Raw genomic sequence first — 18,563 nt, 5'->3', positions numbered from 1 at the left:
TCTCAAAATTTGCTAAAATCCGATGAAGTTTTGTATCCTGAGGGTTCATAAATATTAAGCCCCAAAGTAATACTGATGCTTAAGGGGAAGCAAATTATTATAACCCTGGAATTTTTAAGGCTATCTGCAGGTTGCAATTGTTGACTATGCAGGGCATCGTGGACTCTTCCTTTACAAAAAAATGGGTGAGTTTTGGGGTACATCGATTTGACCTCTTCTCTCTGACCTTGTTCTAACTCATCTCAAATCTTTACTATATACTGTTATGAGACTAATTTCCCTTAAAACTTGTTTTCATTCTATTTCTCCTTTATTCACAATCATCAAGACAATCTCTGATCATATGAAATCAAAATGCATCTGTTGAGCTTTTAGACTTGCTGACCTCAGCTGCCAGAAGGGTTGTTCTCACCGTCCTAGGCCCTCATCCATCGCTGTTCTATATAGCTCCCTTTCCCTGAGATTCCCTTTCATTCAGTTTCATGTATTTAACATGAAGTTGTACCAGGTACAGGGAAAGAAGGAAAAGCCCCTTTCATTTAGAAACTCAAAGTCTCGGGGTACCTGGGTGGTGCAGTGGGTTAAAGCCTCTGCCTTCGGCTCAGGTCAGGATCTCAAGGACTGAGTTTATAGGTAAGTCTAAGTAGATGGTACTGAGGAAGCTCACAGTGTTGGAGTGGGAGGTATAAAGTCCTAGTCTGAGAGCAGTATTGTCTAAGCAGTGACCACACAAATGAGGAAGAGTCAGCCAGAAGGTAGAAGATGGGTACTATGGTGTGGGCGAGGAAACCCCATCCTTCCAGGGAGAATATCCTCTACCTTTATTTATTTTTTTAAAAAAGATTTTATTTATTTGACCGAGAGAGATCACAAGTAGGCAGAGAGGCATGCAGAGAGAGAGGGGAGGAAGCAGGCTCCCTGCGGAGCAGAAAGCCCGACGCGGGGCTCGACCCCAGAACGTTGGGATCATGACCTGAGCCAAAAGCAGAGGATTCAACCCACTGAGCCACCTAGGCGCCCCTATCCTCTACCTTTAAATCTACCCTAAAGATCCCATTCGAGTCTTATCTCCTCTGAGGCTTATTTACTGGTCTCTTGTCTAATACCATGGGAAAAGCACAGCCATCTTTCCTGTCCTGTTTTTTTCTCCATTGGTGAGGACCCCTGGGGCTCTCCTAACTTTGGTTTCTTGTGGCCACCTGATTGCTAGATGGAGTATGGAGAGGAGACACAGTACTTTTAAGCATGAGCCCAATTCCCATTCTTCAGGCAGGGTCACTAGACACTTCAATTGGATCTATGGGCACCAACCTCTAGAAGAAACTAGTTTTTAATTTATTTTTTAATGAAAACCGCCCTGAGAAGAGTATCATGGATTTGGGGTAACATCTGGGCATCCCTAGGTACCTTAGTCAAAGACCATAAGTTACATCAGACTCGTAATAGTTCTCATTCCTCCAAGCTCTGTTTGAGCTGGAAGCCTAGAAATAAAATACTCATTAGTCCTCCAGTGTCTTCCACTTTCATCAAGTTCTGCATTATCACACGCCTTCTCATCAAACACAGCTGCTGTGCAGCTGTCGGCAGTTTTCACAGGAGGCCAAGGCTAGCCTGTGGCCTGACACGGACAGCGGCTATCCGTCGTATATTCACTATATGGCGGTGAATGCAGAACTCAAGCTTGCAGGAGAGGACTACAGAAAAAACCCGAAGTGCAGGTGAGGAAAGGAAGCACAGTGCTTTTACAGGCCTCCTCTCAGGTGACAAATAATTGATTCTGAAAAGGGAGAATCCACGTCACATCAAGAAAATCTAAACAAAACAGAGAAATCAACTGCATTTTCCTATGCAAAACACAAAATCAATTTCATTGTGTCTCAAGATGTTGAGTTATCTTCTGCTCAAACTTGAGGCAAAGGGTTGTTGCTTTTCTAAAGCTATCTGTTATGCCTGCCATTTGATACAGAATCACTCAAGGCACTGAAAATAAGTTTATAATATAAAAATGTGGCCCAGATCCATTGCACAGTGCAGACCCATGTTCATCAGCTGCACAAGCTCATTAGATTTGAGATTAGAGGTTTTTTTGTTAGAATTTGCTGGTGATCACTCATTTAGACGTTGTAAACACATGTTTGAAAATTCCACTGTTTTTCTGACATGTCCTAATAATTACGTATCCGTTGGTTTGCTTAGAAAAATTGGCCCTACTGAGCAGTCTATTATCAGTCTGTTCAAAAAAGTTCCTGTGTGGTTCTCTCTCATTTAAAATGCAAAAGTTAGATGGTCATATGTGTAGGTTTGAAGTAACACATGCAAAATATGTTGCATAAGCCAGAGTTTTGCCAAGCCTTTCTCTAGCTTGCAAGGTGTAAACAATGGCAACTCAAGAAACTAAGTAGCAACTGTTGGTTAGAATAATTTTGATATCTGCTTTACACAATTCTAATTCAGGTTTCTCTTTAGCATTAACACCCTTATTTACATAGCCCTTATAATAGCATTACTTACCCTCTCAGGGATATTAATTGGTGGTCTTGAATTTTGACATCTTTCCCTACCGTTCACTTTTTATTTCCTTAAATAAATAGGCTGATTCTATGTCCAAGTCTCTAGGTACATCCCGGGTCACTTAGCCTCTAAGTCTCTACCATTTCCACATTTTCACATAATACTCATTTGCAAGATGAGCCCAAATATTGCCAGGAAATGCCATGAATTTGTCTTTCTTCTCTCTATCTGCAATCTTTTACTCTTCCTAAATCCTTGGCACCTTATTTCCCCTTCTGTATGATATGTATCACTTCGCATCTTACATCATGGTTTTACTCTTCATGTCTTAGTAGACTTTAGCCTGCTGAAGAGTCAGGACTATGTAAAATGTATCTGTATTTTAAAGTCTTCTCCAAGGTGCCTCATTAGCGCAGTAGGTAGCGCGTCAGTCTCATAAAGTCTTCTCCACCTACTAAATTTGCAATTTAAATTTGAATAAATGATGGACAGTAAAAATAGAATGGCTGCTTTTAGAGGCAAATACAAGGCGAGCACCCAAAGGAGGTTCCTGTTATTCTCTTTAAATTTATTAATTCTCATTTTTGGTTTTCACTAGCTTAATCGTGATGCCCATCAACTCTTCTTTCATCATTGCTAAAGAGATATATGAATATATTTAACTTGCCTTTCTTGACGGGTTTGTTCCTCAGTAGTTTCCATGGCACATTCCAGAGAATTCTGGAGAGACTGCAGCTGATTCAAGGTCTCCTTCAATAAAAATCGAGTTACAAATTGTTCCAAATTAGAGGCCTCTTGGTAGTCCTAAGGATGAGAGCAAAGGCGTAAGGAAGAATATCCAGGAATGGTTTTCCCCCACGTACCCCTCAATTTCAGAATAATCTTCGAGGAGAAACCAGGGACAGAAGACATGTTGACTGTGGAGGTGGGGGCAGTGCTCTACCCGCCCACCAGAAGTTGAATATCAGAGCGGCAGAGGTAACAGTAGTATCTAGCTCATCTCCCAGTGCACCTGCCTCAATGTTAGGAAAAAGGAAAAAACCTACTGGAATTATGGAACAGACATTGGTAGAAAAGGAAAAGAATATTATCTGGTGAAGAAGGTTGGTAAGTGATTAACTCAGAGTCTGTTCTGTGCTTCATTTAAGTAATGATGATGCCATTGTTTATTTTTTCTGTTATCAACTAAATGTAGTCACGTTTCAGCAATTGGCTTAGTTCCTTCTTGATATATTTATTATGCCTGCTTTGTATTATACTGAAGCCAAAGAAAATTATATGTAGTTATCCCCAATTCAGAAAACGTTAAGCACGGAATATTTAAACAGTTTACTAAATCTGCTTCCGTCCCTCCCTCAGGAACTTACCTGAGCCTCATTTGCATCAGACTCAGCCACAAAAGCACCAGGGCTTCAAACAGCCCCAAGTCTACCAGTGATCATCGCAAACACCATAGCTATACGTGCCGAGTCTAGTCTCAGGAGACAGGTGGGTTGTGCATGGTGCTACGCTGTTCTTGTCTTCTACAGTCTCAGAGAGAACCAATTAAAAAAAGAAAAGCAGGCTAGCATGGAAGAAGTGTCAGAGCACTCATTCAGGTCATGAGACCAGCCAGCCAAACCTGATTTTCCAGAGTATTGGGTGGGGATGATAAATACGAGTTCAGCTAAGAAACACATTGATCTAGCTCTGTCCCTAAATGATTTTTTTCATGGATGAAAATATAAAACCAAAGGAATAACAGTGATAAGATAATGCTGGAGGTTATGATGTGCTGGGGAATCTCAGGTCATGGTTGTAAACCCAGAAAACGAAGACATAATTATTTGATCTTTCTGGGTCCTAGTTTTCTCATTTACAAATCAGACGATAACTCTGGCATACAGTCCAACTCAAAAATTTACTGTGTTTCTACCAAGCCTAAATTAGGACATAATGGATCGTGGCCTATTGACAGAAATCACTTTGGGATTTTTCTTCTGGTGCCCCAATCACCTAATGCCATAGAAATCCTCCTTTTGTTTCTACTTTGAAATCATGAAATGTTTCGATCATCAGTTTAAGTCCATTCTCGTAGATGAACACAGGGAATTCCCTTATCTATTATATCTAATGATCTGATTTAAACTTAAAATTTTAATGCCTTGAAACTCCACCTAAGAAACTAACCACAAGCTGAAACGTTAGATGCTTAAAATAACCTAAGGATTTCTGTGAGTTAATTCAAGGTAAACATAACCAAATATTTAATTTCATCAAATAGCTTGCTACTTAATAGCAATAAAAACTTCAAAAAATTATTCCTCAGTGTGTTTTTAAATTGAGGAAAGCTTTCTTTTCTTTTCTTTTTTTTTTTTTAAGATTTTATTTATTTATTTGACAGAGAGAAATCATGGGTAGGCAGAGAGGCAGGCAGAGAGAGGGGGGGAACAGACTCCCTGCTGAGCAGAAAGCCAGATGCAAGGCTGGATCCCAGGACCCCGGGATCATGACTTGAGCCAAAAGCAGAGGCTTTAACCCACTGAGCCACCCAGACACCCGAGGAAAGCTTTCTTTTGAAAAGAAAATGTGTGACAGAAGAAATGGTGTGCTTGACTTTTTTCCCAGCCATTCGCATTTGTGAAAGCATATTTTAAAAATAAAATTTATTAAAAAAATAAAAATATAAAATGTGTTAAAATGTCAAGACAACATATTAGTGTAGTCAGAGATGATACTAATTACATTGGCATCTCGGTATACCCTGTGACTACAGAGAATGATAAAGTTTTACACCTATTTGTAGAGGGCCTGAAAGTAAAGAAAGCATACATTCACCGAATCTTCTCACATTAGCCTCACTCTTTTCTCAGTTAAATGTTAAGTATTTGTCACACCAGAACTAAAGAACTAATTGCTTATCATCACAATTAGATTTTAGCTTCCTAGACTCAAAGGTCATGCCTTAATATTTCTGTGTGTCTCATGGTGCCCATACCAGATGTGCACTCAATACTTGATTGCAGAGAAACTTCTAAGTCTAAAAATGTAACTGGCTTGACTATTGTGGTCTTATATATCAAGATTTCGGTGATGCCAAAGTTCGATATTTAAGGACAGTTAAAATCCAACAGTCGACGACTCCGAGGCGGCAAATTGTTCTTCCGCCAAAACTTCTCTCCACTCTGATAGGACTTTGCCACGCTCGTTAGTGATTCCTCAGATAATGTTAAAAGATGGCACAACCAGCTAGTACACTGGATAGAATCACTGATGCTTGGATGGACACTGAGAGGGGTGGCAGGCGGGATTAAGGTTTTGCGGCATTCAGTTTTTGGAGTCAGTATGAAGATGGGCTGTTACATGTTACTTCTTGATCCTAAGGAGAAAAAAGAGCTTGTTTTCTAATGTTCCTGTTCACCCTTCCAGACTCTGCTCATGGCACTGTCTCTGTACTGCCTCTCCTTTTCTTGAGCCACCATTTTGCTTCATAGGATTAAGCACATACATCTTTTCCCTTCTCTGTGCTTCCAGCCAGCGTGCATAATTTGTTATTGTACATTGTAATCTGCTGTCTACTTGCCCATCTCCCTCATCCTAGGCCAACTCTTTTAATATAGGAAATATATCTTGTAATCATCTCTGCCTCCAGAAAGCCCAGAACAAAGCCTAGCTCCGTAAACAGAGTAGCTGCCCCATAAATGCTTAAAGGGTATGTGAACTGCAGGTGTGAGGAGGGTAAATTCAGGCACCAGAGGGCGCATCTGAGCTCCAGAAACTGCTTTTGCCTCCCCGCCAGACACCAGCTGCTTCCCTCTGCCCGAGCCCTTGCTGAAGGCAGACACTGTTGTCCAGCTTGCCTGGTCATGTGGGCTCTGCAATAAATGGAAATAAAGCTTTGTTCTTAACAGACTGTTTGTCCTCATTTCATTTTCTGGACCATTTGTTAGTCTTCTTCCCTTTCCTTAATCTGAATCCCAAGGTTTAGGACTGCAGACCCAGGTGGCATGAATCCAATCTTCCTTCCCTCCTTCCCTTTTCTCAGATGTGCAGCAGATGTTCCTTTGGAAGGCAGTGGCAAAAGAAGCAGATGGAAAATTAAATAGATAACAAGCTGGAAAATGTCAAAGCATGGCCCTTTCTATTCTCAACGAATGTGTTGGTTCTGCAGGTACAAAAAGGGATCTTTGCATGCTGAACTCCCCAAAGGCTTAAAACACATGTTCCTGCAAGCAAAATCTAGAATTTGAGAGACTGGCAGAAAGAACATCCACTGGTCTACTAAAGCAGTAAAAAACACAACAAAACAAAACAAAACAACACAGTACCTGATATCCAGATTCTGCCACTTTTTTCAGAAACAGTTTAATCCCTTAATGTCCATTAAAAAGGGTATGGGCAAATGAAGACTAATAATATATTCCTCAGATCCCAATAACGTTCATTCCTATCATTGATAATTGTCAGTTAAATTAATCTTTATGTGAAAATTGTTGACTAGCATTAATATTTCTGTTTGCACCTTTGGAAAGCCCCAGTGTGAACATTTCAATCTGCCTATTTCTTTTGTATGGAGCTGGAACAGGGTGAGGATTCATCCAAGTAAAAACCCCACCATTAGAAGCAGAGCCCTTTGAAAGTCAGGTTTCTTAGGACCCTGCCTGTGCATCTTAACTGTCAGATCATTTCTCAAAAAGCAAGCTCCTGCCCATCTGTGTAATGGAAGAGTGGCGATCCCGACTATTAAACCACTATGAATCATCTGAGTTAATTAGGAAAATCAGAGCATCAGTCTTCCCTGTTTGTATTTGCCCTACTTGAAAATTAATCAAGTCTGTGACATCCAGTCTCAGCATCTTCTTGTTTATGAGCTCAGATGCAGTCACATTTAGTAGGGGGTATTGCTTCTGACCGCTGTTCCATCTAAGCCCCTGCAGCTTTCCCTTTTCCTCTGTGAGACAGCTGTGCTGGCTTTTACAACAGAAGAAAATTCACTTTTACAAAGATAAGGTTATTTTCCCCTACTCTTCCCCAAACTGTTACTTTTTAAAAATAATAACTGCCTTTCACTGCTTTATCTATGTCCTATTTCTAGTAAACTTTCTTAGACTTTTATTTTAAATGACCTTTCTTTTAAGTTGGGAGAATACTATATCAAATTAAACCATTAAAAAAAATAAAGAACTGGTCCTTAATTCACTCTTAAGAATGGACTGAGGTTAATTACAGATAAGTAGTTAGAAATTTTAGATAGCAGTTCAAGAAATTAAGATATTTTCACGCTGCAGATTCCCAAGGATTACAGGAATTACAGATTTTCAGGTCAGTGAAAGAGGAAACAAGGCTCTAGTTCTGGAATAAAATGTTATTAAATTACCAATAAATTGAAATAATTTTTAAAAAAGATTTCATTTATTCATTTGCGAGAGAGACAGCAAGAGAGGGAACACAAACAGGGGAAGGGAGAGAGGGAGAGGGCGAAGCCGGCTTCCCCTGAGCAGGGAGCCCAATGCGAGGCTTGATCCTAGGGCCCTGGGATCATGACCTGAGTCCAAAGCAGATGCTTAACAACTGAGCCACCCAGGTGGCCCCTTTTTATTTCACTTTAAGATTTTAAATTGAAATAATTTCTAAGCCCTATGTTGAGATATTCTGTAGTTTGAAATCAGAAAATACTTTAGAGAGGGGTTTAGAGAGGCGTTCTATCTTTAGAGAGGGGTTCTATCCTTTAAGAACTTTCCATTGACAAACTCCACTGTAGGGACCTCATCCTACATTTATCAAAGACTGATTTCATGTAGGTCTATCCCCCCCTCTGGCTCCACTTACTGCTCTGTTTCATAGAAGGAGACTCTAACAAGAACATATGGCCCCTTGAATGTCTTTGCCTAAAGAATACTCCCATTCTGTTCAGAACTAATCTTCAAACAAGTGGAAAATTGGCAAAAAACCCCAAACAAACAAACAAACAAACAAAAAAACCTGGATTTGAATGTGGAAATATAAACAGAGCAAGTCCAAATTTGAGGGTTAATAGCTAACAGATGAAGATCTGGGTTCCATTTATCACATCTAATAACACAATGTGGTGATTAAGAATCTGCGCTTGAAGACAGAGACACAAGTTACACATATATTCTAATCAGTGTTTATGCCACTCAATAGCAATGTGAGCTTGGAGAACTTTTGAACCTAAGTCCTCGTTTCTCTAACTATACATAAGAACAGTGGGAATCTCATAAACTTGTGAGGACTGAATGAAATACAGCCTGTAAAGCACATGGTATGATGTCTACCTTATAGTTTCCAATAAATATTCATCATTGCTATCAGCCCACTGGAGGAAGAATATTACAAAATGTAATGAACAGATAATTGGCTCAAATTTCACAAGGCTTGAATGTTGTGGTAACAGTTCACTTCAGAATTTTGCTAGTATAAATATATGCTGGTGTTCAGTGTGTAGCAGGCTCTTCACAAATATTAAATTTTTGGAGTTCCTTCTATATATATTTCATTTTTAAAAAAGATTTATTTACTTATTTATGTGTTTGAGAGCAAGTGAGTGTGCATGGGCAGAGGGAGAGGAAGAGAGAAACTCAAGAAGACTCTTTGCTAAGCAGGAAGCTCCATGTGGGGCTCGATCTCACCACCTTGAGGATTAGACCTGAGCTGAAACCAAAGTTGGACACTAAACCAACTGTGCCACCAAGGTGCTCCTTTATATATTTTGTATTGCACATTTCCTACACCTTGCTTCTTCAGAAAGGTATAACTATTACACACATATTTCTTACTATACTGAAGCTGTGACCCATGGGATTCAGACCCATTGAGAAGGTCAGTTAAAAATGTGTTCAAGTGCAAAACTAATTAAAAAGTGTTTCTATTCTTGTTTCTCAGCAAAGGTAGTACAGGAGACCCAATTTATACATCTCAACTACTTCTTCCCTTCCCCTTTATTGCCTCTGCATCCTATAAGCCATAACCTCTTCCATGGTATTTCATTTTCCAGAACCTTCTCAAAATTCCTTCTCAGTCTTTAATTTCATTTTTATTTCCTTTTGCTCTTTTGTCTCCCAGATCTTCATATTTATATTGGCTAAGATTTCTTCCTTCTCCTCAAGCCACTGTAAATTCTGGTTTTATTCATCTAGACCCATTCCCTTATTCTGCATCACAGAAGTGTAGAAACTAGAAAAAGATAGTAACAGGAGGATTTGGGGAAGATGGCCATGTGGGGGGCATAGCTTTTGAAACTCCTGGAATCCTCTCATAGACAGACAAAACAGATAAAAACAGCAAAAGACCCCCACAGACAATAAATGCAACAAAACTAGATTTCAAGGTAACATTATGAAACTCAAATTACAAGTGGATAAGAACTGAATCACTGACAGCCACAAGATCTGCACTGGATGGCATCACCGGATGTATGGGAAGAAACAAAGGGAAGTAGTGGGATATATGACAGACCTGAAGTCAAGAGAATTCTAAAACAGCCAACAAATATTCACTAGAAAGCACAACTGGCTAACTGGAGAACATCAGCTAAACCCGGAAAGATATTTATCCAAAACTGGATGAATACAAACAGCCCAGTAAAGCCTACAGGGACGGGAAATCCTGGAGGCCCTGTGAACTCCATTTGTTTTTTAAGATTTTTAAAATTCATTAATTAATTTATAGCACAGCAGGGGGAGGGCAGCGGGAGAGAAAGAAAGAGAATCTGCACTGAACCCAACGTGGGGCTCGATTTTATGACCCTGAGATTATGACCTCAGGTGAAATCAAGAGTCTATGGCTCAGCCAACTCAACAGACCAGGGACACCGACCCTGTGAACTCTTAAATTCAACTAGCTAATACTGCATGCTAGGAGGGCTAGCTGAAAGGAAACTGCTGGGAGTGAAATCAAAGCTGTACAGAACACGGTCACAGAGATAAAGAAAAGAAAATTCAGTTAAAAGTAGGGGATGGGCATAGAGCCAGGAACTCTCAAAGAGAAAGTCACTGTATTTTTTTAATACCACAAGACAACCACCTACAAGGGAGCTCTGTGAAGCTAGAAAAAATACTCTGAATACAGCCATCTTTGAAAAATTCAGGGAAATTAGTATTTTTTTTTAATTGGGCAACAGAAAACTATTAAGGTCAAATTCTATATATTGTTATAAGAGAAAGGATATTGAAGGGCAGAACACCATTCCTGCAGACAATGAAAGCACACCAGAAAGACTAAGCTCACAAAACAGATCAAAAGTATAACCAAGTATTTTAAAATGAGCTAAAAGACATTGAGAAAAGAAACTGAAGATGGGAAAGAACAACATGAGTGAGAGATCAGCTCAGAAACAAGGCGACAAAATTCAGACAAGAGTTAGAGAAGGAAATTATTTCAGAAATGAAATCTAAATTAGAAGGAACACAAGAACACATACACATTACAGGTAATACCTCAACAAATAAAAATGAAAAAGTGGCAGTCCTTAAAAATCAAAAGGAAATAAAGAAAAGTAAAAAGACTGGAGAAGGCATAACAAATATTGTAAACAAGGAATACTCAACACATTTATAATAGAGTTTTAAGGAGTTAGAGAAACCATCAAACGAACAATCCCAATACTAGAAGCCATTATTCCAGAACGCTTTTCTGAAATATAAAGACTGAAACTAGGTATGCAAACTGTGAAAAATGAAATAAAATGAAGTCACTTGTATCATTTTAGAATGCAGCCAGGAGGTCATCAAGCCTTACACATGACCTCACTGATGGAACCATGAACTTTTAAATTGGGCCAAACCACAGATCAAGGACTCTACAAGAATACCAGTCACTTGCCACAGTAAGAGACTTTTGCTTAGTGATAGCCTTAGCAACTAATTATGTTTAGGCAAGGTTAGTGTTCTGTCCCCATCAGCAACCAAAATTCTTTGTAAACAACTTACAGGGGCATTCTCTTTTTGTGTTTAAAAATCCCTGATTTTTGCTCCCCAGTGAGACACTATTCGGATTGCTGCCCAAATCAGTGTACCTCAAATGGCAATTCTATGTTCCCAAATAAATGCTTTTGCTTAATTCCTGCCTCTTGACAATTTTCAGATTGAAAAAAGCATACCACATACCTAAGAAAATCAACTCAGAACCAACATCAAGACATATTTCTGTAAAATTTTTAGGTTTTAAAAGACAAAGAAAAAAATTCCTTGTATACTTAGACATAAAGAGCAAATGGCTTATGGGGCAAAAACAAAACAAAACAAAACAAAAACTTAAAAACTGGATTATCATGAGACTTTCCTAAAGAAAACTTTTTCTGTCAAAAGAATGTGAATTAAGGGCACATAGGTGGCTCAGTGGGTTAAAGCCTCTGCCTTTGGCTCAGGTCATGATCCCAGGGTCCTGGGATTGAGCCCCGAATTGGGCTCTCTGCTCAGCAAGGAGCCTGCTTCCACCTCTCTCTCTCTCTCTCTGCCCGTCTCTCTGTCTGTCAAATAAATAAATAAAACCTTTAAAAAAAAAAAAAAAGAAGAAGAAGAACGTAGATTGAACCATGAGAAGGCAATCAGCAAAATCTAGACCATGAGCACCTCTCTAAACGACTGCTGAGTAACCCGTAAATTAAAAGACGTGTTAACACACATAAAACTGGGCATGACTAAACTATAGTTTTTAAGAGATGAACATTTGTGTGATGAAACCACAATAAGATGGAAGGAAATGATTACTAGAGGAATCTGTTTAGTCATTATATCCAGGGGGAGAAAAGGTAATTGGAACAAGGCACAAGGAAGGGCGGGGAAAGCTGGTAGGTTTGTTTAGTTTCTTGATCTGGATGGTGGTTTAAAAAGTGTTTTGCCTATAATCATTAAGTTCTACACGTGATTTGTGTGACTTTCCTCCTTTTTATTTTTACAGAAGTTAAGATACGTGTAGGAGCTAGCCTGGTAGAGATACACTATCATATTTTTGAGACACTGTGGGAGTAGACAGATAAGGGCTATAAAATACAGGAGTCTTTGGCAGGCAGTGGGACAAGAAAATCTGTAAACACTTCCAAATTAGTAATTTTTATCACCTCTCATATACTATCTTCTCAACTGCTAGCCTGTGTTTTTCTGGAGTGTAACATAGAACCAAATGTTAATTTTTTTTCAGCATGAAGAGCACAGAGCTATATTTACACATAATTTGGGCTAAATTTATGTTTGTTGATGTTGATAATAAAATATCATCAAAATTTCTTCCCCTAAATATGCGGCTTTCCACCTTATTGCTCACACACTTTTCTCTGAACAACATTTTAAGCAGCTACTACCTCAAGGGTAACACACACTTGTAATTTGACTCCTCCTAACCAGCGTATGCATCAGATGGATAGTTCTATTTTAATCACAATCTTAAAATATGTTGAGTTAGTATGTCTAAGTTACTGAATTTGTCAGAGACAAATACATCTTCAAAACATCACTTATGATCTTTCAACTTTCAAAGACATATCCTTGTCTTTGATCTAAACAAACCCTATGACATTGGAATAATCAAGTACTAAAATATTAGGAGCACTTCCAAACAGCATAACATATGGGAAAATAGTAGATACTTGATATATATGAGCATGGACACATTTTGGGATTTAATTTGCCTTTATGGCTCACTTATGAGTAAAATACCAAAACATTCCAGTAAATTTTTGTTCAGAAAAAAAATATTCCTGGGAATAGTAACTTCTTCAGAATAACAAATAGGCAAGGATTTTGCCAGTCTTAAAAAATAAAAATATTGGGGCGCCTGGGTGGCTCAGTGGGTTAAAGTCTCTGCCTTTGGCTCAGGTCATGATCCCAGGGTCCTGGGATCGAGCCCCGCATTGGGGCTCCCTGCTCAGCAGGGAGCCTGCTTTCGCCTCTCTCTCTCTGCCTGCCTCCCTGCCTACTTGTGATCTCTGTCTGTCAAATAAATAAATAAACAAAATATTAAAAAAAATAAAAAATATAAAAATATTATATTTAATCAAATATGAGTACCATTAATTATGAAATGTATTTTTTATATTTTATATACCACTAGGAAATAAAAATATCTGCAATTCAGTTTTACCCACCATTAAGTACAAGATGCATCCCAATTTCATATATTAAAATGTAAAAATGGATGCATCTTAGAAATTGATGAAATAAGGGGTTTTGCTACATTTCAATATGGCAATGACTAACAAGAAGAAATAGACAATCTCTTCATAACTATAATTTCATACTTTTATGTCTTTCACATTTAAAAATTTTTTTAAAGATTTTATTTATTTGAGAGAGAGAGAGTACATACATGCTCAGGGTAGGGGGTTGAGGGCAGAGGGAGAAGCAGACTCCCCTGTTGAGCAGAGACCACAAGCTGAGGTTCAATCCCAGGACCCTGAGATCATGATCTGAGTTGAAGGCAGCTGCTTACCTGACTGAGCCCCCCAAGCACCTCTTTCACATTTTAAAGTCTGGAATGTTATATTGAGAGAAAATACTGAACATTTCTGTGTGTTCAAGAAAATGACAGGTCAATGTAAGAAGAAACTGGGTATGAGCTGAAATCATAGCTATAGCATGCCTTTCTTAAAATTGGGTCTGTGCCAAGGTCTTATGGCTTGCTTTCGAAATATCTAGATAGGCTTACTCAAAATCTTCCTTTGCATCCTGAAGAATAAGTTAAGCATTCATGGTGGAAGTGTTTCTATGGTATAAAGTAACTACAATAATGCAGCCTGCTGTCACACACATAAACATCTGGGGTGGATTACAACTAGTAAAGACCCCCTAATTTCTAGGTGATTAACAACATATAGCACACGGGAAACTATACAGGGAACACCCATAAGAGGGGATTATAAAAATCTACCTATATTCTCCTTTGTAAAAACATCTTCTAGATGATTACACAGATTATTTACAATCAGTTCTGAATATCTTATTTTCAAACTGGTAAATTGGAAGGTAATATTTACATTAGAAATCTCCTGGAACCTCCACTTTTGGCAACAGAATTTGTTAAACTTCCTAAAAAACACTTCTTTTACAAAAATATTAGAGTATGACAAGTATTTTAAATGCATAGCAGAGCTTCTAAGAAAGAAAACAGCACAAAACCCCAGCAATACCCAAAATGAACAGGAAACAGACACGCAGATTATAATGCTGGAATCTAGCACCGAAATCCTTGTTATCCTGTTAAGCATTTTCTTGAGCCAGAAGCTTCAAGTTTCAGATTATAATTTTGGGGGGAGATGAGATGAGCCAAAATGAAGAGATGGAATGGAACACACAAAGGAACATTATCCATAAACAAAGAAAGATGACAAATTGTCTCAGGCTTAGCTATGGGTACAAAAAATTATTGAAGGCTTATAACCAAAGCTTGGTCCAATCAGAGCTGGACATTCAATTCCTTTAGCTGCATGATGCAGGGATCCCTAAACTGAGAGACTAACTTAAAATAGGTCTCTATTAGTAATATCCTGGGGCACCTGTCATAAACCCAAAAATATATTCTTTAGGAAATATATCATCAAACCACATTTCTCAGAATATCCCAATGTTCATAGCTAAAAAAATTCCATCTAACATGTATCCATATTGCACAAAGAATAAAAGAATCATAAAAAAGAGTTCATAGAAACATGCTTCAGTGCTCAAAGAAATAAAAAAAACAAAAGTAACTGAAACATGAGAAAGGAAATCGAGACTATAACAGAAGGCCAGGCAGATTTCAGAAGAAGCAATATGAACTTGAAAAAAAAAAAGGACTGAAATGCTCAAAAGACAGATTAAATATCAGATTAGATACAGATAAGGAGAAAATTAGGGAACTAGAATATAAATCTGAAGTAATTATCCAAAAAGAAGCACAAAGATGGACAATATGTGGTAGAAGAGATAGAGAAAATGAGAGGGCCTAACCTTCTAGAGAGTTCTCAGAGGTGAAGAAAGAGGCCACAGCTGACAATTGTAAAGCATTGAACAAAGCTATGGATCTGATTCAGGAAACACAGCAGATGCAAGTACCAAAATTAAAAAAGAAGTTAGCACTTAGATGCAATATAATAAAACTTCTTAAATAACAGAGTACTAATATTTTTTTTCTCTTCCCTCTTGAGAAACTTGAAGCTAAAACAACATGAATGAACCCTTGTTCCAGCTCCCTCTGGACATGTGGCTGTTACCCCTGGCAGATGTGCTCTTCCACCGGCCGTCAGGCAGAGAAGTGGTAGTTACAGGCTCTCTCATCTTTCGAGTTCACCACAAATATGTGGTGAATCCTTTTCAAAGTCCCTTAAACTCCAAAGTGCAAGTGATCAATATTCTGCATGGATCCTTTGAAGTCCTCCACTAGCTTGGACAAATCATCTGAGACTGCACTTTAGAACTTTCAGCATATAAAGAGGTTTCGGTGATTTTTTCACAGGCTATATTGGACTTTCCTCTCTCCCTTTTGAAGTGACTGGTCCTATATTTTTGCCCTTTTCTTCTATTAGAATGTGTTCTGGCTTTTCCTTCTTGATTTATAAAACTCTTTTAAATGTTCTTAATACCAGTATTTGACAGCTGAGTTTGACAAATGCATTTTCCTGTTTTTCATTTTCTTTTCAAATTCTAAGCCCTATCTTTTGAATTAAAGATGCTCCTGATTTTAATAAAGTTAAAGTGCTCAGTTATACCATGCCAGAGATACATTATTGTGTTCTGTATCTTGTTCATGGAATCCTTCTTGAGGCCAAAGTTAAATTTTCTAATATAAAAAAGCTTTTCTGTCTTTACTCTCCTTCCATACATTTTTTGCCGGATCACAAGTTAGGTTTCTATAGAGGTCCTAACTATGGATTCATAAATCTGATTTTTAAAAAAAATTTTTTTTCCTGCTAAACTCTCTTATTCATCTTCTAGAACTCTGACTCTATGTTGCGGCTTCTCATTCCGTTCCTTGTCTCTTAATCTTTTATATTTTCTAGATCTTTGTTTTTCTGAGCCACATTGTGTGTGACATCTTCAGTTTTGTCTTCAAGTTTTCTTGTTCTCTTTCCTGCTATATATAATCTGTTAAACGGTATCCTGATACATTTTAATTTCAGTTATTATATATTTTTGACTCATACCTATTTTTTGTTCTTTCTCAAATTTTCTTGGTCTTTTTTTGTATACTCCCACTCAATTTCTCCAATTTTTAACCACAACATGTATTTATATGATATGTTAACATTTTTATCCCCTACAAGATATTTTCAGTGTATAAGGTTTTGAACTGTGTGTTGAGATTTTTAAATAATATCAGCACATATTATTTGCAAGATTAATCTTTGAAACCTGTTGGACTAGATTAAGAGGATTCAAAGAGGATTTGATTTTACTTTGGTCTCCTTCCTGGGGGCACCTTATAATAATTTTAAATTAAATTCTTGGGGGACGCCTGGGTGGCTCAGTGGGTTGGGCCGCTGCCTTCGGCTCAGGTCGTGATCCCAGGACCCTGGGATCGAGTCCCGCATCGGGCTCCTTGCTCAGCACGGAGCCTGCCTCTCTCTCTGCCTCTGCCTGCCTCTCTGCCTGCTTGCGTGCTTTCTCTCTCTCTCTCTCTTTCTGACAAACAAATAAATAAAATCTTAAAAAAAAATTAAATTCTTGGTTTGAGGCTATTCTCACTAAAGTTTAAATTTGGCTTGAAAATTCATAAGGAAGGGCTGAGTTATAGTTATAATTCTCAGTTACCCTTTGTTTATTTGGTGCTCAGTATCATTAGGGGTAATTTTCCTTGTCATGAAGAGTGAAACCCTTTGGGTTCCAAGTTTATACAGTTGATTGATCTCTTGTTGGAATCCTTACCATGGAGATATGACTCTCCTTAGAGAGCCTCCTTGGGAGCATAGCGAGGCTTTTTCCCTTACCCATGGTGTTCTGAGAGTCTTAAAAACTAAAATTTAAGGTCACTGGATTAAAGCCAGCTTCCCTGTACTGATTATTGCTTTGAGATCCCTCTTTCATTTAGATATTGCCTATTAGAACTCTTTACTTTCTTTCCAGGCAATTGATACATTAAGGAATTTAAAAATATATATTATGTCCATCATTTTTGTTATGTTTAAGTAGGAGGATTATTCAAGGAATCTATTATCCCAACACTACCACAACAGATAAAGCTTATTATTTTCTATGAATTACTTTATATAAATTTCAAAAACTTGCCAAAAGAGATTAAGGTCTTAAAGTAACATGACCTAGTAGGTAAGTTTTGACTGTTTTGTTCATGAGGGAGTAATAATTGATCCATGGGGAAAAAATTAATAAAAACTGAATGTATTTTTTAAAGATCTATCTATATAAGAGACAGAGACAGAAAGAGGGGGAGAGAGAAAGTATGAGCAGAGGGAAGGGCAGAGGGAGAGGGAAAAGCAGACTTCCCACTCACTAAGCAGGGAGACTGTGGGATTCAGTGTCAGGACCCTGGAATCATGACCTGAGTCAGAGTCAGATGCTTAAATGACTGAGCCAATCAGACGTCCTCAAACAGACTCTACTTTAAATATCTTCTGAATTTTATCATAAAAACCTACACTTCTAGATCAATGTGGCTGAAAAGTGAGGACATGTTTTCTGTAGATACAGCTATATCAAAGTTTTAAATTAAAAAATAACTTACTTTTAAAGTAACAATTTGTTCACTATATATAAAAAAATACAGATAAGCAATACAACATGTTAAAATGACTATTCTAGGACTTCTGGGCAAGATGACAGAGTAGGAGGACCCCAAACTCACCTCATCCCACAGACACAGCAAAGTAACACATCAGTACAAATAATCCGAAAAACAACCTGAAGACCGGCAGAATAAACTCTGCACCTAAATGAAGAGGAGGGCACTCGGAAGAGGGTAGGGAGGGCAGAGACAGTGAGAAGAAAAACCTTGCGGGTCTGGCCACTCCAGGGAGGAGGGAGGGAACAATGGGTATGCAGAGGGATAAGAAAGCATGGAGAAGATGGATTCCTTCAGAATTTGGCTGGGAAAATCAGTGGGGACTAATTTTGAATTCTTACAACAAG

General features: G+C 38.2%; 1 protein-coding gene across 1 annotated transcript in view; it reads right to left on the bottom strand.

The window, feature by feature from the left end:
* NECAB1 (N-terminal EF-hand calcium binding protein 1) overlaps positions 1-18,563 on the bottom strand; it is a 205,664-nt gene that overhangs the window by 60,121 nt on the left and 126,980 nt on the right. Inside the window, exon 6 of the mRNA XM_032316523.1 lies at positions 3,179-3,315. Within this exon, the coding sequence (XP_032172414.1) occupies positions 3,179-3,315 (137 nt within the window). The remainder of the gene's footprint in view (positions 1-3,178; positions 3,316-18,563) is intronic.

The sequence above is a fragment of the Mustela erminea genome, chromosome 16 (assembly GCF_009829155.1).
Source record: "Mustela erminea isolate mMusErm1 chromosome 16, mMusErm1.Pri, whole genome shotgun sequence".
Lineage (NCBI taxonomy): Eukaryota > Metazoa > Chordata > Mammalia > Carnivora > Mustelidae > Mustela > Mustela erminea.
The sequence above is the reverse complement of the archived record's forward strand: the minus strand, read 5'-3'. Positions and strand labels throughout refer to the sequence as shown.